Below are 20,542 nucleotides of genomic sequence, written 5' to 3' on the forward strand. Positions count from 1 at the left end.
ATATCAAAGAGGGACGGGTAAGGAAGATTCAGTTGCATGGTGCCAGTTGCCCAGTTAGACGCAACTTTGTAGTTTGTACGGGAACCACGGAGAAGTGAGCTGATATATGAGCAATTAATTAACCAATCACATTTACAATCACACACGTAGCTTTATTTTTCACAAACGAACATCGCTTATATTACACTATACACTCTCCGAGTATTACGCAATACTATTGGTTTACTTGTGTGCTTCTTAGAAGCGGTAACATATACGGAGTACACCACAGGAGTAGATTTACATACACACATAATAATGTGGGGATATATAGTTGGGTGATTGGGTCCATGCGGCGGGATATATAAGTACGTATTGATTTCTGCTTAGGTATTTATAACAGTTTTGCTACGTCTCAGTCGACTTAGACTTCGTTATGTCTCAGTCGATGTTATATTCCATTGATCTTGCATTAAGATTCGTACAAAAATTTCTTTTCAGTTTTTTTCTTTTTCTTCTCATATACTATATCACTTGAGTGAGACTTGGTTAAGTCTCAGTCGACTGAGACCTAGACACACCAGCCGTGCAATGAATGGATGTACCAAGCATCTAGACGACGGAGAAGGGCAAGGGGATGATGTTAAGGATGCCGCCGAGGAGGCCACCCACTATCTGACCGATGAGGCCAATTAGGCCGCCAAGTCCTCCGAGGCCGCCCCCGCCGCTGCCGCTGTCAGCACCCAGGAGCTGCACCGGTGCGGCCAGCGTCCCGGTGACGCTGGCCAGGGACGCGTTGCACGCGGCTAGCGGGGTGACCACCACCACTTTGCACTGGTTGCCGAGCAGAGGGGCGAGCAGCGACGACGTGACCGTGCCCATGTTCATGGTGAATGCTCCTCTCTCGTCCGCCTTGTGCCGGCCACCACCCTGCCGCCGCACACCATGTGGACGACGGCGTCTGCCCGGAGACGAAAAACAAGCCAAATGACGATAGTTAAGACGGCCGGACAACAGTTGCAGCCATTAGGTGGCATATATTCAGGCAACAAACAATGAAACATGCAGGAGAGGTCCTTCCTTACTCGGGAACGGCGGAACCGCAGCCACGTTGATGGAGCTCCCCGCGCTGCATGGCACCACGCCGGCGACGAGGGCCAGTGGAGGCTGCTTGTCCGCCTCCGCACTGCGCGGCGCGAGGCTGACAACGACGACGACGAGGAGAGCGGCGAGGAGAAGGCTCTTGGCTGCCATTTGCTTCGACACGCTCGACCATTTGTTGTATGCGTGACTGTGTGAGGAGGATATGGTGCTGCGCTGAGTGTGGTGGCTCATGCTGCTGCATGGATCCCCATTTTATAGGCATGCGAGGTAGCTGCAATGCAACACTTTCTGGTTCCACTGAATCGCTGTGCGCGTGCTTGCGGTGTCGTAGCTGGGCACGCTGCTGTCCGCGTCGGCATGGGAAGGGTCCAAAGTTCGCCCAAACGCATGCTCCAAGCAGCAAGAATCTCGATCAGTTCACGGGCACCATGCATGGAGTAGTAGCAGCGTAAAGCACCAGCGCATGCATGCCAAGCCAAGCTAGAGAGATTTTTGATCGCGAGAGCTACCATCGAGGGCGAGGACACGCCTTATTACGAATAACCAACCTGTAGAACGTACAACATGCGTAGGGTGCGCGCGTGATCTATGGGGATGCCATTCCACGGCGTGCTCGATTGGTGCATGCGTGTGGAATTATTGATGAATATTAGTTCATGTGCCTAACAGTGCCAAGAAGAAGGGAGAAATTATAGAGATGTCCTTGTCGATTGGATACGTACTTCATTCCCATGTTGGATATGTTCAGAGTCTTAAGGCATCTCCAACAGATGATATAAAAATGTAGTTGTACCAAAGAACCTGTCATTTGGGTTCGTTTTGGCCAAAAGAAAAACAGCTCCAAAAGATGCGCCATACCTATGTGATGTCAAAAAAAAATTTAATTTGCAACACCTTTAGCAGCTGTCCTAAAACTAAAAATGTTGCAGCCGGAACCCAACTGTCCGTGCTGAAACTTCCCCGCCGCCGCCCGGCACCACACCACGCCGGCTCCAACCGATTTTTGCCGCCACCGCCACTTCGTCGGCCACATTATTTTGGGTCAAACTCCACTCCGATGAGAGAATCATTGTGATGATTTTACAGTAAATACCAACCCTCCCCCCCCCCCCCCCCCCCGACGAAGTGGCAGCGGAGGTGAGAATCCCGCTCGTGTGGTTCTAATTTCTTTTGGAGCTGAGTATTTACAGTAAAATTTATCATAATTATGGCCGTAATCATGGAAAACACCAGTATTCATTTTTTTAGCAAAAACCGCTGGATGACTAGTAATGGAACATTGAACGCGCGATTTGCCATGTTTGACACTGGATCTGACAAGGGGGCTTGCTTGTCATGGTGATGTAGCAGGGGATAAATTTGCTGAGTGCAACGGAGGCCGCCGCCGCCATTAATTATGCCTTCCCCATCTCCGAGAACCCCACTCGCCAGCCGGAGCACCTTGAGGCGGCAGCCGTTGCAGTAGCTCAATCGTGTTGTTGCCATCGGCCGCCGGTGGCAGGGGCAGGGAGGAGGGAGGCGCTAAGGCCTCCCAAGGGGCGGGGGGGGAGGGGGGGGGGGGCGCGAATGGCCCCTCCATGATACCCAGATCAGGAGGTTTTTTCATCGTCCCCATCCAAGGAGGAAGACGTACATAATACCTCTGAAAATTTCGGTTATAGTTGTTCTATCATTTTTGACAGTGTGCAAAGGCTCATTTGGCGCTACGCGTAACTTGACCTTTTTTTTAGGGTAGCGTAACTTGACTTTCAACAAGGTACTCTTCCTTGTGGAGCACAAGTCCGTTGACTGACCAGCGGCTGAGCGAGCCAATACGTTTGAAGTTTCTCCGACGACCGGAGACTTGTCTCCCTGCCCTGCCTGCCCGTGTACACCGACAGCTGGAGCCTTCGCGTGATATATTTACTTTTGAATGATTTCTGAAGAAAATACTGTACACAGATACTCGCTCCTAGCTCCGTTTTATTTCCATGGCTACCTTGGGACGAGAAAAACAATCCACCTGAGGTAAGCTCGGCCACCGAGCCAAGATGCCGGCAGGAGGATTCTCGGCGTCTTCGGCGCGGCCGTCCGGCATGGAGTTTGAGGCCAAGATCACGCCTATGGTGGTCACCTCCTGCGTCACGGCGGCCACCGGCGGGCTCATGTTCGGCTACGACATCGGCATCTCTGGTACAACAAAGATCGTTCTACAAAGCAATTAACAAGTAAGACCATGGTGTATCTAACAACAAATCATCTGCATAGGCGGGGTGACGTCCATGGAGGATTTCCAGCGTGAGTTCTTCCCGACGGTGCTCCGCAAGAGCCGCGAGAACAAGGGGAGCAACTACTGCCGATACGACAGCCAAGGCCTGCAGCTCTTTACCTCGTCCCTCTACCTCGCCGGCCTCGTCTCCACCTTCTTTGCGTCCTACACCACCCGCCGGCTCGGCCGCCGCGCCACTATGCGCATAGCCGGCGCCTTTTTCATCGTCGGCGTCATTTTCAATGGCGCTGCACGGGACCTCGGTATGCTCATCGTCGGCAGGATCCTGCTTGGCTGCGGCGTTGGCTTCGCCAACCAGGTCAGAAAGTTCCCGGACATCTAATTAGTACTCCCAAGCAAAAAGAAAAATAAACAGTTTGTCTAATTCATATCTAGATTTTTTTTAGGATGTCACATCTAAGCTTCCACAAATATATAATGAAGCAACAAGAAATAAAAAAATAGAACAAAAAAATAAACCATAAACAGAATGGACATCAGCTTAGATGTGACATAACTATGTCACATCTAGATGTGTCCTAGACAGACTCAAAAATAAAATGCAAGTGGTCTATCAATCTAACATTTTGTATAGGCCCTCAATTTTTATATACAAGGCCACAAAATCATATTACAGGTATCAATGTAAAATTTAATGTCTGTTTTGCAAGTCAACTTTTTTTTTGTTTACTGCGATCATTAATAAGCCAGATGCATGCAAGGAAACTGAGTGGAGGAAGTATGTGTATGTCATTATGACTGCATGCATGCAAGTATTAAACATGTTGTTAGTACGAGAAAATATCATTAATTTTGCCTCGATTACTGTTGGTGGCCTTGTAAAGATGCAAAATGTATATTTCATAGTGGCCTTGTACTATGAATTAGCTAGAGCTAAAGCTGATTTGTTTTTTGAAAACTTTGGGTAGCTCAATTGGTGAAAGTTAGAGAGTGATGTACAACCTTGCCATCAGCCTTGCTGCTCGACAGTAGTCACTAATACTCCCACCGTCCGGAAATACTTGTCTTAGAGATGGTTGTATCTAGACTTATTTTAGTTATAGATACATCCATTTTCAACCATTTCTAAGACAAGTATTTCCGGACGGAGGGAGTACAAATTAAAATGCCAGTGACGTGTACAATGGTTTCTCGTATGTTGTAAAAACCCAGCTACGGACACGCAACCTTGCTAAAAGGATTGAGAGCTTGACTGAGGGAGGTGGGGGAGTGAATAGGAGACTACCAAATTTTGGCTTAATTTTGAACTTTAAGAACAAGGAAGATAAATTAAGTTCTCTAGATATGCAATCTAAGATGAGAACAGCCTATGACAAGCAAGCTAATACATTAGGTAAGAAATAGCAACAAGTTACCTAGCAAGCAAACACAACTGGGGGAACGAAAAGGATTAACCACACAAGTTACAGACGCAGATGTATCTTGAAATTCACACTCTTTGGGTTATGTTTGTCTTTGTTGAAGAGGTGACAAAGCCAAAGCTCTGGAACACCACCAAGCGGATCACACTAATCTCCTTTTGAGTCAACCCCCCCCCCCCCCCCCCCACACACACACACACACACTCAATGGATGAGCCTCAAATCACCCGTGATTGGTTTTGAAGAGGACCACCGTCCTTTACAAACTTTCCGGAGTACACCACAAGGCAAGGAAGCTTCCGGGCCTTGACTCCTACTGCCTAGGAGTCCCAAAAGTTCAAGAGCAACAAATGTTGGCAATGAACGAGAATAGGGATCATGAGTTTGGTTTGGTGGAAGTGTATATCACGAATTGGTTCGGGGTTTTTTTTGCACAATCGTAGACATATTAGCAAACTATATGAGTAGGATTTTTCTAGAAACAAAGCGCAAATGCAAAACTTCACATTCACACACACACACACACACACACACGCACGCATGCATGCACGCACACACACATCCCTATGAACACATGCACACATATCCTACCCTTATGAGCACCTCCGAGAGACTAGACCTACAGATCTTGATATTGATGAAGTCGCCATAGTCGCCTTGTAGTTGATGGACACGTCATACCACTGAACAAATAGCACTGAAAAGCCTAGAATAAATCCAAGAAAATGCGACCACCCATGCCAAGTCTACGACTTGGGCCCTGGTGGGCAGATTCCACCACACGAAAATAATAGCCTATTATTTCTTGACCTCATGTTCTGATATTACGATGTCGATACTGATATATAGTTATTTGCATGATTGAATGAGAATTGACATGCACATATGCAGGCTATTCCTCTGTTCTTGTCAGAGATCGCACCGACTACAATTCGCGGTGGCCTCAACTCCCTATTCCAGCTAAACATCACGGTCAGCATCTTGTTCGCCAACCTCGTCAACTATGGCACTAACAGGTACCTGCCCATCAGGGGTCTTCCATGCTATGTTTGTTTCCCTACCATATACAGAAGTTTTGCATTTCATAAAATGAGTGTATATGCCTATAGACTTACCAGCAAATGGTTTTCGGCCTCATGCAGGATCCACCCTTGGGGATGACGTCTTTCTTTGTCCCTCGCGGGATTCCCGGTTGTGTTGTTCACCCTAGGTGCATTCTTCATGGTCGATACACCCAATAGCCTCATTGAGCGCGGTCGTCAAGAGGAGGGCAAAGTTGTGCTCAAGAAGATCCGCGGCACCGAAAACGTGGAGCCAGAGTTCAATGAAATCGTGGAGGCCAGTCGCATCACCCATGACATCAAGAACCCATTTCGCAGCCTCCTACAACGCCGCAACCGTCCCCTTCTCTTGATCACCATCCTCCTCCAGATGTTCCAGCAATTGACCGGTATAAACGCCATCATGTTCTACGCCCCGGTGCTGCTCACCACATTGGGATTTAAGACCGAGGCTTCACTCTACTCGGCAGTGATCACGGGGGCAGTGAACGTATTGTAAACGTTTGTATCAATGTACGCTGTAGACCGAGTGGGGAGACGGATGTTGCTGCTGGATGCCTGATACGTCTCCAACGTATCTATAATTTTTTATTGCTCCATGCTATATTATATTCTGTTTTGGACATTATTGGGCTTTATTATACACTTTTATATTATTTTTGGGACTAACCTATTAACTGGAGGCCTAGCCCAGAATTGTTTTTTTTGCCTATTTCAGAGTTTCGCAGAAAAAGAATATCAAACGGAGTCCAAACGGAATGAAACCTTCGGGAACGTGATTTTCGAAACGAACGTGGTCCAGAGGACTTGGACCCTACGTCAAGAAAGCTACCAGGAAGCCACGAGGTAGGGGGCACGCCTACCCCCCTGGGCGCGCCCTCCACCCTCGTGGGCCCCATGTTGCTCCACCGACGTACTTCTTCCTCCTATATATACCTACGTACCCCCAAACTACCAGATACGGAGCCAAAAACCTAATTCCACTGCCGCAACCTTCTGTATCCGTGAGATCCCATCTTGGGGCCTTTTTCGGAGCTCCGCCGGAGGGGGCATCGATCACAGAGGGCTTCTACATCAACACCATAGCCTCTCCGATGATGTGTGAGTAGTTTACCTCAGACCTTCGGGTCCATAGTTATTAGCTAGATGGCTTATTCTCTCTTTTTGGATGTCAATACAATGTTCTCCCCCTCTCTTGTGGAGATCTATTCGATGTAATCTTCTTTTGCGGTGTGTTTGTTGAGACCGATGAATTGTGGGTTTATGATCCAGTTTATCTATGAACAATATTTGATTCTTCTCTGAATTCTTTTATGTATGATTGGTTATCTTTGCAAGTCTCTTCGAATTATCAGTTTGGTTTGGCCTACTAGATTGATCTTTCTTGCAATGGGAGAAGTGCTTAGCTTTGGGTTCAATCTTGCGGTGTCCTTTCCCAGTGACAGTAGGGGCAGCAAGGCACGTATTGTATTGTTGCCATCGAGGATAACAAGATGGGGTTTATATCATATTGCATGAGTTTATCCCTCTACATCATGTCATCTTGCTTAAAGCGTTACTCTGTTCTTATGAACTTAATACTCTAGATGCATGCTGGATAGCGGTCGATGTGTGGAGTAATAGTGGTAGATGCAGGCAGGAGTCGGTCTACTTGTCTCGGACGTGATGCCTATATACATGATCATACCTAGATATTCTCATAACTATGCTCAATTCTGTCAATTGCTCAACAGTAATTTGTTCACCCACCGTAATACTTATGCTCTTGAGAGAAGCCACTAGTGAAACCTATGGCCCCCGGGTCTATTTTCCATCATATTAATCTTCCAACACTTAGTTATCTTTATTTCTTTCTATTTTGCTTTGCTTCTTTATCATAAAAATACCAAAAATATTATCTTATCATATCTATCAGATATCACTCTCGTAAGTGACCGTGTAGGGATTGACAACCCCTTATCGCGTTGGTTGCGAGGATTGATTTGTTTGTGTAGGTGCGAGGGACTCGTGCGTGGCCTCCTACTGGATTGATACCTTGGTTCTCAAAAACTGAGGGAAATACTTACGCTACTTTGCTGCATCACCCTTTCCTCTTCAAGGAAAAACCAACGCAGTGCTCAAGAGGTAGCAAGAAGGATTTCTGGCGCCGTTGCCGGGGAGTCTATGCAAAAGTCAACACACCAAGTACCCATCACAAACCCTTATCTCCCGCATTACATTATTTGCCATTTGCCTCTCGTTTTCCTCTCCCCCACTTCACCCTTGCCGTTTTATTCGCCCTCTCTTTTCCGTTCGCCTCTTTTTGTTCGCTTATTGTTTACTCGTGTGTTGGATTGCTTGTTTGCCACGATGGCTCAAGATAATACTAAATTATGTGACTTCACCAATAACAACAACAATGATTTTCTTAGCACTCCGATTGCTCCTCTTACCGATACTGAATCTTGTGAAGTCAATGGTGCTTCGATGAATCTTGTCATGAAAGATCAATTCGCCGGCCTTCCTAGTGAAGATGCCGCTACCCATCTAAATAGCTTTGTCGATTTGTGTGATATGCAAAAGAAGAAAGATGTGGACAATGATATTGTTAAATTAAAGCTATTTCCCTTTTCGCTTAGAGATCGTGCTAAAGCTTGGTTTTTGTCTTTGCCTAAAAATAGTATTGATTCTTGGAATAAGTGCAAAGATGCCTTTATCTCTAAATATTTTCCTCCCGCTAAGATCATCTCTCTTAGAAACGATATTATGAATTTTAAGAAACTTGATCATGAACATGTTGCACAAGCTTGGGAGAGGATGAAATTAATGATACGTAATTGCCCTACACATGGTTTGAATTTATGGATGATTATACAAAAAAATTATGCCGGATTGAATTTTGCTTCTAGAAATCTTTTAGATTCGGCCGCAGGAGGCACTTTTATGGAAATCACTTTAGGAGAAGCTACTAAAATCCTAGATAATATTATGGGTAATTATTCTCAATGGCACACTGAAAGATCTACTAGTAAAAAGGTGCATGCGATAGAAGAAATTAATGTCTTGAGTGGAAAGATGGATGAACTTATGAAATTATTTGCTAATAAAAGTGTTTCTTCTGATCCTAATGATATGACTTTGTCTACTTTGATTGAGAATAATAATGAATCTATGAATGTGAATTTTGTTGGTAGGAATAATTTTGGTAACAATGCGTATAGATGAAACTTTAATCCTAGGCCGTATCCTAGTAATTCCTCTAATAATTATGGTAATTCCTACAACAACTCTTATGGAAATTTTAATAAGATGCCCTCTGAATTTGAGACTAGTGTTAAGGAGTTTATGAATTCGCAAAAGAATTTCAATGCCTTGCTTGAAGAAAAATTGCTTAAAGTTGATGAATTGGCTAGGAACGTTGATAGAATTTCTCTTGATGTTGATTCTTTGAAACTTAGATCTATTCCACCTAAGCATGATATCAATGAGTCTCTCAAAGCCATGAGAATTTCCATTGATGGGTGCAAAGAAAGAACCGCTAGGATGCGTGCTAAGAAAGATTGCTTTGTGAAAGCGTGTTCTTCTAATTTCTATGAAAATAAAGATGAAGATCTAAAATTTATTGATGTGTCCCTTATTTAATCTTTGTTTTGCAATATGAATCTTGATAATGATGCGAATGAATATGATCCACCTTTACCTAGAAGGCGTTCCAAAAATTCGGAGTCTTTAGATCTTGATGCTAAAACTGATAAAAGAGAGATTGAAGAAGTTAAAACTTTAGATCTCAATGAACCCACTATTTTGGATTTCAAGGAATTTAATTATGATAATTGCTCTTTGATAAATTGTATTTCCTTGTTGCAATCCGTGCTAAATTCTCCTCATGCTTATAGTCAAAATAAAGCTTTTACCAAACATATCGTTGATGCGTTAATGCAATCTTATGAAGAAAAACTTGAGTTGGAAGTTTCTATCCCTAGAAAACTTTATGATGAGTGGGAACCTACTATTAAAATTAAAATTAAAGATCATGAATTCTATGCTTTGTATGATTTGGGTGCTAGTGTTTCCACGATTCCAAAAACTTTATGTGATTTGCTAGGTTTCCGTGATTTTGATGATTGCTCTCTAAACTTGCACCTTGCGGATTCCACTATTAAGAAACCTATGGGAAGGATTAATGATGTTCTTATTGTTGCAAATAGAAATTATGTGCCCGTATATTTTATTGTTCTTGATATAGATTGCAATCCTTCATGTCCTATTATTCTTGGTAGACCTTTTCTTACAACGATTGGTGCAATTATTGATATGAAGGAAGGAAATATTAGATTCCAATTTCCGTTAAGGAAAGGCATGGAACACTTTCCTAGAAAGAAAATAAAATTACCATATGAATCTATCATGAGAGCCACTTATGGATTGCCTACCAAAGATGGCAATACCTAGATCTATCCTTGCTTTTATGCCTAGCTAGGGGCGTTAAACGATAGCGCTTGTTGGGAGGCAACCCAATTTTATTTTTAGTTTTTTGCTTTTTGCTTCTGTTTAGGAATAAATCTTTGATCTAGCCTCTGGTTAGATGCCTTTTTATGTTTTAATTAGTGTTTGTGCCAAGTTAAACCTATAGGATCTTCTTGGATGATAGTTATTTGATTTTGCTGAAAATTCCAGAAACTTTATGTTCACGAAAATAATTGTTAAAAATCACCAGAACGTGATAAAATGTTGATTCCAATTGCTGCTGATCAATAAACAAATTTTCTAGGTATTCCTATTTTGGCTGAATTTTTGGAGTTCCAGAAGTTTGCGTTAGTTACAGATTACTACAGACTGTTCTGTTTTTCGTGTGTTGTTTGCTTATTTTGATGAATCTATGGCTAGTAAAATAGTTTATAAACCATAGAGAAGTTGGAATACAGTAGGTTTAACACCAATATAAATAAATAATGTTTTCATTACAGTACCTTGAAGTGGTGTTTTGTTTTCTTTCGCTAACGGAGCTCACGACATTTTCTGTTAAGTTTTGTGTTGTGAAGTTTTCAAGTTTTGGGTGAAAGATTTGATGGATTATGGAACAAGGAGTGGCAAGAGCCTAAGCTTGGGGATGGCCATGGCACCCCAAGATAATCTAAGGACACCAAAAAGCCAAAGCTTGGGGATGCCCCGGAAGGCATCCCCTCTTTCGTCTACTTCCATCGGTAACTTACTTGGAGCTATATTTTTATTCACCACATGATATGTGTTTTGCTTGGAGCGTCTTGTATGATTTGAGTCTTTGCTTTTTAGTTTACCACAATCATCTTTGTTGTACACACCTTTTGAGAGAGACACACATGATTCGGAAATTATTAGAATACTCTATGTGCTTCACTTATATCTTTTGAGTTATATAGTTTTTGCTCTAGTCCTTCACTTATATCTTTTAGAGCACGGTGGTGGTTTTGTTTTATAGAAACTATTATTCTCTCATGCTTCACTTAGATTATTAGAGTCTTAAACAACATGGTAATTTGCTTAAATAATCCTAATATGCTAGGTATTGAAGATTAGTAAAAACTTTCTTATAAGTGTGTTGAATACTAAGAGAAGTTTGATGCTTGATGATTGTTTTGAGATATGGAAGTAGTGATATTAAAGTTGTGCTAGTTGAGTAGTTGTGAATTTGAGAAATACTTGTGTTGAAGTTTGCAAGTTCCGTAGCATGCACGTATGGTAAACGTTATGTAACAAATTTGAAATATGAGGTGTTCTTTGAGTGTCCTCCTTATGAGTGGCGGTCGGGGACGAGCGATGGTCTTTTCCTACCAATCTATCCCCCTAGGAGCATGCGCGTAGTGCTTGGTTTTTTATGACTTGTAGATTTTTGCAATAAGTATGTGAGTTTTTTATGACTAATGTTGAGTCCATGGATTATACGCACCCTCACCTTTCCATCATTGCTAGCCTCTTCGGTATCGTGCATTGCCCTTTCTCACATTGAGAGTTGGTGCAAACTTCGCCGGTGGATCCAAAACCCGTGATATGATACGCTTTTTCACACATAAACCTCCTTATATCTTCCTCAAAACAGCCACCATACCTACCTATTATGGCATTTCCATAGCCATTCCGAGATATATTGCCGTGCAACTTTCCACCATTCCGTTCATCATGACACGTTCGTCATTGTCATATTGCTTAGCATGGTCATGTAGTTGACATAGTATTTGTGGCAAAGTCACCATTCATAATTCTTTCATACATGTCACTCTTGGTTCATTGCATATCCCGGTACACCGCCGGAGGCATTCATATAGAGTCATACTTTGTTCTAGTATCGAGTTGTAATCATTGAGTTGTAAATAAATAGAAGTGTGATGATCATCATTTTCTAGAGCATTGTCCCAAGTGAGGAAATAAAAAAAAGGAGAAAGGCCATAAAAAAAGGAAGAAGGCCCAAGAAAATGAGAGAAAAAGAGAGAAGGGGCAATGTTACTATCCTTTTTACCACACTTGTGCTTCAAAATAGCACCATAATCTTCATGATAGAGAGTCTCTTGTTTTGTCACTTTCATGTACTAGTGGGAATTTTTCATTATAGAACTTGGCTTGTATATTCCAACAATGGGCTTCCTCAAAGTGCCCTAGGTCTTCGTGAGCAAGCAAGTTGGATGCACACCCACTTATTTTCTTTTGTTGAGCTTTCATATATTTATAGCTCTAGTGCATCTGTTGCATGGCAATCCCTACTCCTTGCATTAACATCAATCGATGGGCATCTCCACAGCTCATTGATTAGCCTCGTTGATGTGAGACTTTCTCCCTTTTTGTCTTCTCCACATAACCCCCATCATTATATTCTATTCCACCCATAGTGCTATATCCATGGCTCACGCTCATGTATTGCGTGAAAGTTGAAAAGGTTTGAGATTACTAAAGTATGAAACAATTGCTTGGCTTGTCATCGGGGTTGTGCATGATGAGAACATTCTTGTGTGACAAAAATGGAGCATGACTAAACTATATGATTTTGTAGGGATGAACTTTCTTTGGCCATGTTATTTTGAGAGAACATAATTGCTTAGTTAGTATGCTTGAAGTATTATTATTTTTATGTCAATATTGAACTTTTATCTTGAATCTTTCGGATCTGAATATTCAAACCACAATTAAGAACAATTACATTGAAATCATGCCAAGTAGCATTCCACATCAAAAATTCTGTTTTTATCATTTACCTACTCGAGGACGAGCAGGAATTAAGCTTGGGGATGCTTGATACGGCTCCAACGTATCTATAATTTTTTATTGCTCCATGCTATATTATATTCTGTTTTGGACATTATTGGGCTTTATTATACACTTTTATATTATTTTCGGGACTAACCTATTAACCGGAGGCCCAGCCCAGAATTGCTGTTTTTTTCCTATTTCAGAGTTTCGCAGAAAAAGAATATCAAACGGAGTCCAAACGGAATGAAACCTTCGGGAACGTGATTTTCGGAACGAACGTGATCCAGAGGACTTGGACCCTACGTTAAGAAAGCTAACAGGAAGCCACGAGGTAGGGGGCGCGCCTACCCCCTGGGCGCGCCCTCCACCCTCGTGGGCCCCACGTTTAGGCGCGCCCTCCACCCTCGTGGGCCCCACGTTGCTCCACCGACATACTTCTTCCACCTATATATACATACGCACCCCCAAACTACCAGATACGGAGCCAAAAACCTAATCCCACCGCTGCAACCTTCTGTACCCGTGAGATCCCATCTTGGGTCCTTTTCCGGAGCTCCGCCGGAGGGAGCATCGATCACGGAGGGCTTCTACATCAACACCATAGCCTCTCCGATGATGTGTGAGTAGTTTACCTCAGACCTTCGGGTCCATAGTTATTAGCTAGATGACTTCTTCTCTCTTTTTGGATGTCAATACAATGTTCTCCCCCTCTCTTGTGGAGATCTATTCGATGTAATCTTCTTTTGCGGTGTGTTTGTTGAGATCGATGAATTGTGGGTTTATGATCCAGTTTATCTATGAACAATATTTGATTCTTCTCTGAATTCTTTTATGTATGATTGGTTATCTTTGCAAGTCTCTTCGAATTATCAGTTTGGTTTGGCCTACTAGATTAATCTTTCTTGCAATGGGAGAAGTGCTTAGCTTTGGGTTCAATCTTGCGGTGCCCTTTCCCAGTGACAGTAGGGGCAGCAAGGCACGTATTGTATTGTTGCCATCGAGGATAACAAGATGGGGTTTATATCATATTGCATGAGTTTATCCCTCTACATCATGTCATCTTGCTTAAAGCGTTACTCTGTTCTTATGAACTTAATACTCTAGATGCATACTGGATAGCGGTCGATGTGTGGAGTAATAGTAGTAGATGCAGGCAGGAGTCGGTCTACTTGTCTCGGACGTGATGCCTATATACATGATCATACCTAGATATTCTCATAACTATGCTCAATTCTGTCAATTGCTCAACAGTAATTTGTTCACCCACCGTAATACTTATGCTCTTGAGAGAAGCCACTAGTGAAACCTATGCCCCCCGGGTCTATTTTCCATCATATTAATCTTCCAACACTTAGTTATCTTTATTGCTTTCTATTTTGCTTTGCTTCTTTATCATAAAAATACCAAAAATATTATCTTATCATATCTATCAGATCTCACTCTCGTAAGTGACCGTGTAGGGATTGGCAACCCCTTATTGCGTTGGTTGCGAGGATTTATTTGTTTGTGTAGGTGCGAGGGACTCGTGCGTGGCCTCCTACTGGATTGATACATTGGTTCTCAAAAACTGAGGGAAATACTTACGCTACTTTGCTGCATCACCCTTTCCTCTTCAAGGGAAAACCAACGCAGTGCTCAAGAGGTAGCAATGTCGCGTGCAAATGTTCCTCTCGTTAGTGGCCATGGCCGTGGTGATGAGAGCAAGGGTTACCGACCGCTCAGACCATCATGGTCGTCATCATCATCTGCAATTTTGTATCCTCCTTTGCTTGGTCATGGGGCCCACTCGGGTGGCTCGTCCCGAGCGAGACCTTCCTGCTCGAGACGCGCTCCGCGGGGCAGAGCATCAGTGTCTGCACGAACCTACTCTTCACATTCGTCTTTGCGCAGGTCTTCCTCTCGATGCTCTGCCACCTCAAGTCCTTCATATTTGTGTTTTTCTCCATCTGTGTTGCCATCATGTCGCTCTTCGTCCTCTTCTTCCTACCCGAAACAAAGAACATTCCCATCGAGGAGATGGCTGAAAGAGTGTAGAAACTACACTGGTTCTGGAAGCAATTTATGAATGATGGAGGTGACAACCACGTCATCAGCGAGGAGGAAATGCCATCGACGGTGTCATTATTTGATTCGTTTGTAGAATGAAGTAACATCAACCAATGTAGCTTTATTTTGTAAACAAGTAAAAATCAAGATTTCGCAAATCTTGGGTCTTACATGCAACACAAACATATCTTGGTGCTCCAGCCGTCTGCTCAGTTATGATCGATGATAGTCCATGGAGCGCAAATAGCGGGGAGTACCCCATAGCTTCTTCATTCTCACGGAAAGAAGTACCAAAGCTTGATGTTGCAGCGAAAAGGTCACATCAATGAATCAGAGTTTGTATAGGATTGGGATCTTTATGATTATTAGTTTTGCACTTATATATTAAAATACATTTCAAATACTGTATGGCATCATGTAACACTCAATTTCAGGAGCCCCTTAACAAAATAGGTGCTTCCACTAGATCACAGTGTTAGATATTCTATGCCCGCGGTTAATTGTCCATTTGTCCATAACATGTTGGATATACACTCAGGTGTGTATATGAAAGTAGGTTAACCCGACACTAATTTACTTCCACCATCCGAATTTATTAGCCTCTCTTCTATTTTAGGTCAAAATTTAACCATAAATTTAACTAGCAAAATACAAGTGGCATCACAAAGTTTATATTGTAAGATTCTTATTTGAAAGAAGTTTCCAATATATGCTACTATATTTTTACATATAACTTTTTATTAGTTAAATTTATGATCAAAATTTGACGGAAAGCTACGTAGAGGGAGTAGATTGAACCACATTTTCAAAATCACTTTTGGCTACCTCCATAAGAGAGGACAAAAGAAACTTCTGAATATATAAGCAAACCGTTTTGGCTGGTAGGTTTTTCACAGACTCATGGCATTTTCTTCAAGGACGCATAACAGTTACCGGAAAGAAAGAAATTTTGAGGCTAAAACGGGCAGAAATTGTCAATGTTTCATCTCGCGTCGCAACTAAAACTGTCAGAAAAATGCGGTCACATGTGATCCCCCTCCCATGGAACGGTTGTTAGTTAGTATTTTCGTATTTGTATTGCACTACGGGGAAAATAAATGAAGTCGAGTATGAGAAATACTCTGCGAAGACCAATATAACCTCGGCGAAGTGTAAGAACCAACCTGTGATTGAGATGGTTAGGTGCACACCCACCAGGGTTCAAGTCCTGGTGTTCATATTTGTCCTGAATTTATTTCAGAATTTTCGACGATATGCGTTCAGTGGGATGAGACGTTCTCGTCGACTACGAGGCGTCTACGGTGACTTCGTAAAATCCGAAGATGATATGTCGGCCCAGTCTCTCGGAGGTACTCATAGGAGGTAGGGTGTGCGTGTGTGAGTTCATAGAGATGATTATATGCGCGTATATATGAGCGCTTACGTCTGTACTGTGTTACAAAGAAATGTAAGCTGAGGCTTTTAGGTTGGCTTATTATTTTACCTGGTCCAATAGGTAAACCTAACGGAAATTGCTATGGACACCGGGCTGTGGTTTTTCTTTAAACACAGTACAGACGCAAGCCTTCATACATACGCGCATACACTCACCCCTATGAGCGCACACACGAACAACGTACCCCTATGAGTATCTTCGAAAGACTGAGTCGGCATATCATTTTAAGATTTACAAAGTCATCGTAGGCACCTCATCGTCGACGGAAACGTCTCCTCCGACTGAAAATGCATTGTCGAGAAAATCCTTAAATAAATCCAAAAATAATGCGAACATCAGGACTTGAATCCTGATGGGCTAGGAATACCACTGTTCCTCTAACCATCCAAATATCCAACCACAAATTGGTTCGCGACACCGGGCTGTGGTTGGCTGTCGTGCTCCCCGTGCCAGCCATCCGTGTCCAGCTGGGTTGGCCGGTAGGGAAACCCTGCTCGATCTGAACTCGGAGTCGGTCGGGCCTCACCGAAACCAACGTTATAAATAGCTATCACCCTCCCTCCCTCCGTCCGTCCATTGATCCATCCAACACCTTCGCTCCGCTCGCAACTCACGACGACGACGACATCAACAAGCACAGATTGGTATATGCTTTGGCATCCATCGCTCGCCGCCGTCAAGAAAGGTCTCCCGTCTCCCTCGAGAGCAACGAGACCGCTGCGCACTTTGATCCTGGACGATGAAGCTCGTCGGAAAAAGCGGCAAAAGCGTCGCCCGCGACGGGCCCGGCTCCGTCAAGCTGCTGCCGGAGGTGGATGACGACCTGTGGGACGCGTACAACCTCATCGCCGCCGGCGACGCCGTCGAGGCCGTCACGGTCCGGAAGATCACCAAGTCCTGGGGCCGCACCTCGGAGCGCGTCAAGCTGACGCTGGAGATCGCGGTCGAGTCCACGGATTACGACAAGGAAGGGTCCGTCCTGCGCGTCCGCGGCAAGAACCTCTCCAAGAACGAGCACGTCCAGATCGGCCAGTACCACACCCTGGAGATCGAGCTGCGGAGGCCCTTCCTCCTCCGCAAGGAGGCCTGGGACTGGCCGGCGCTCGACACCATCCGCAAGTCCTGCGACGAGACCGGGGCCAACGCCGACCTCGCCGTGCTCCTCATGCAGGAAGGGCTCGCCCACCTGTTTCTCGTCGGGAGGAGCGTCACGGCCACCAGAGCCCGCGTCGAGGTGCCCATCCCCAGGAAGCACAGCTCCGGGGCCGTCGCCGCGTACGACACCGCCCTCAAGGACTTCTTCCACCGCGTCCTGGACGCCTTCGTCAAGCACGTCGACTTTGACCTCGTCCACTGCGTGGTGATCGCGAGCCCGGGCTTCACCAAGGACCAGTTCCGCGACTACATGCTCCTGGAGGCCGCGCGGCGAGGGGAGCTGCGAGCCATCACGGAGCACAAGGCGCGCATCGTGCTCGCGCCCGCTCCCTCGGGTTACCCGCACAGCCTCAAGGACGTCCTGGCCACCCCGACCGTCATGTCGCTGATAAAGGACACGAGGGCGGCACAAGAGGTACCGGCATTGCAGGAGTTCTTCGCCATGATCACCAAGGACTCGGCGCGGGCTTGCTACGGGCCCAAGCACGTCGAGGTCGCGCATGAACGTTTGGCCATCCAGACTCTCCTGCCCACGGACACTTGGTTCCGGAACCCCGACGTTGCTGCTAGGCGCAAGTGCGTCGATTTGGCCGAATCGGTGAAGAAGATCGGTGGCAATGTGCGCGTCCTTTCTTCCATGCATGTCTCCGGCAATCAGCTGGAGCAGCTCACGGGGATAGCTGCTGTTCTTCGTTTTCCCATGCCTGATTTGGACGACATCGAGATGTGATAATTAGGGTCTCTGCTTATTGTTCTTCTACTAGGAACTGGATTCCCTAGGAACTATCGTTTTAGATGTCTCGAATACACAACTTTGATCACTTATTTTTGTATTTCTACTATATCATGTTTATTATATAACCAAGCAAAGTTTATAAATTACTGTGGAGGTGGTATTTTCGAAAGATAAACCTAGTGATCGCATTTCAAATACTTTGGAGTTCAGTGACCAAAGTGAATATATAGTTCAAGTCGACCACCAATGTAATTCAGTCCATAAGAAACATCTAGCCTAAGGAAAGGCAAGATGCCACAAGCGCGGAAAATCCCTTTTAGCATCTACTAGCACACATGCCAGTGCGTTGCAACGGGATGATAAAATTACATGCCTCTAGCTTAATATAAGAATGGATTAAGACCCCCCATGTCTGTATTCTCTAGTTCAACATGACACCCTTTAATTAGAGCCAAACCAATATATTCTTTTTTTATTGGCACGTGGCCATAATTGGTTTCAATTATAATTAACCAGCATATTCTCTTTTATTGGTGCATGGAAGCTACCACTGTCAATAATTTATGGTGTCCCTTATTCTGAATAAGCTGACTTAGCTTGATGCGCCGGATGCGGAGCAGGCCCAATATGGGAGTGATCGAACTCACGACCTCAAAGACCCGACCGCATGTTGCTAGCCACTCAAACAAATGCGTTCTGCTAACCAATGGTTAGCGTGAATATTAAAGAATCTAATGCAACGTCAGATTTGAAACTTTTTTTGAACTTTTCAAATACTAATAACTATGAAATGCCAAATATACCTGGCAACGTGAACAATTTTCCAAATTATGATTTTTTTAAATTCCACACATTTAAAAAAGATGAACAAAAAATTTGAACAGAACATTTGTTGAAATTCACAAACATTTCTTGAAAGCATGAACGTTTTATAAATATACGATTTTTTTAAGTTGTGAACAATTTTTGGAAACGGGAACATGTTTTGAACATATGGAAGAAATTTAGAAAATGTGTCTTTTAATGCAAAAATTATTTTCAATTTTTGAACATATCACTAAAACAAGAATATGTTTCAAATTTGTAACATTTGTAAATCTTGATTTTTTTTTGGAAAAACCCAAACATTTTTCAAAAAATGGAAATAATTTGTAAAATTCTGAAAAAATTCAGAATAACAAAAATTTAAAATTTCAAACATTTCGAAATAGGAATACAGTTTTGGAATTCATAACATGAACTACCGAATATACTTGGCAGCGTGAACAATTTTCCAAATTATGAACAGTTCTTTGAAAATTCCATACATTTTTGGACAACGCAAGAACAAAAAAATTGAACAGAACATTTCCTGAAATTCACATACATTTCTTAAATACACGAACCTTCTTATAAAAATATGAATATTTTTACGTTGTGAACAATTTTTTTAAATGGGAACATGTGTGAAACATGCAGAAGAATTTCAGAAAATGTGTTTCTTTAATGCAAACATTCTTTTCAATTTTTAAACCTATCACTAAAACAAGAATATTTTCCGAATTTGGAACATTTTTTAAATGCATTTGTTTAAATCTTGAAAGTTTTCAAAAAATACGAACATTTTACTAAAAATGGGAATATTTTTAAAATTTTAAACATATTTTGGCACGACAAAAATCCAAACATTTTTTAGAATAGGAACACATTTTTGTAATTTTGTAAATTTTTACAAATTGTGAATAAAAATTGAAACTACAATTTTTTTTTGAAAATTGTGAATTTCATCAAAAAAATTAAAATATACTTGCACTCGGCAAAATAAAAACAAACAGGAAATACAAAGAGAAAGAAACAGATTTTTTTTTTTGAACAGAACACAAACAAAAATGGGCCGCCATGTCTTGGTCGCCCTGTGCGTAGCTGAAACTATATGCCGCATAGAGTGTGAAAGAGGATTTTTTATTGCTGCTTGGGAAGGAAAAAAGGGCTGACTTTACTGGGCCATACGGCGCGCAGCCCACGTACGAAATTCTCCACAAATCGTTTTTCCTTTGCTAACAGACGGAGTACGAAAGTTTAGTACCACCTCGGATAGAAACAAAAAATCTTTTAGCGGTGAACGGATGAAAAAATCGGAGAAACGCACCTTGCTTTATTAGTAGGTATAGACTAGTTGTCTATGCAACCCATATTCTCCTCTATTTTCACCTTTTTTTT

General features: G+C 43.1%; 1 protein-coding gene and 2 pseudogenes across 1 annotated transcript; 2 read left to right on the forward strand and 1 right to left on the reverse strand.

The window, feature by feature from the left end:
* Positions 1-591: 591 nt before the first annotated feature.
* Positions 592-1,258, reverse strand: LOC123142869 (phylloplanin-like; annotated as a pseudogene).
* Positions 1,259-3,027: 1,769 nt separating this feature from the next.
* On the forward strand, positions 3,028-15,116 carry LOC123142698 (sugar transport protein MST4-like; annotated as a pseudogene).
* A 1,927-nt stretch (positions 15,117-17,043) lies between these two features.
* On the forward strand, positions 17,044-18,439 carry LOC123141984 (protein PELOTA 1-like). The gene has a single exon (XM_044561021.1). The coding sequence runs from the start codon at positions 17,192-17,194 to the stop codon at positions 18,335-18,337; it is 1,146 nt and encodes a 381-aa protein (XP_044416956.1). The 5' UTR covers positions 17,044-17,191; the 3' UTR covers positions 18,338-18,439.
* Positions 18,440-20,542: the final 2,103 nt, after the last annotated feature.

This window comes from Triticum aestivum, chromosome 6D (genome assembly GCF_018294505.1).
Source record: "Triticum aestivum cultivar Chinese Spring chromosome 6D, IWGSC CS RefSeq v2.1, whole genome shotgun sequence".
NCBI lineage: Eukaryota > Viridiplantae > Streptophyta > Magnoliopsida > Poales > Poaceae > Triticum > Triticum aestivum.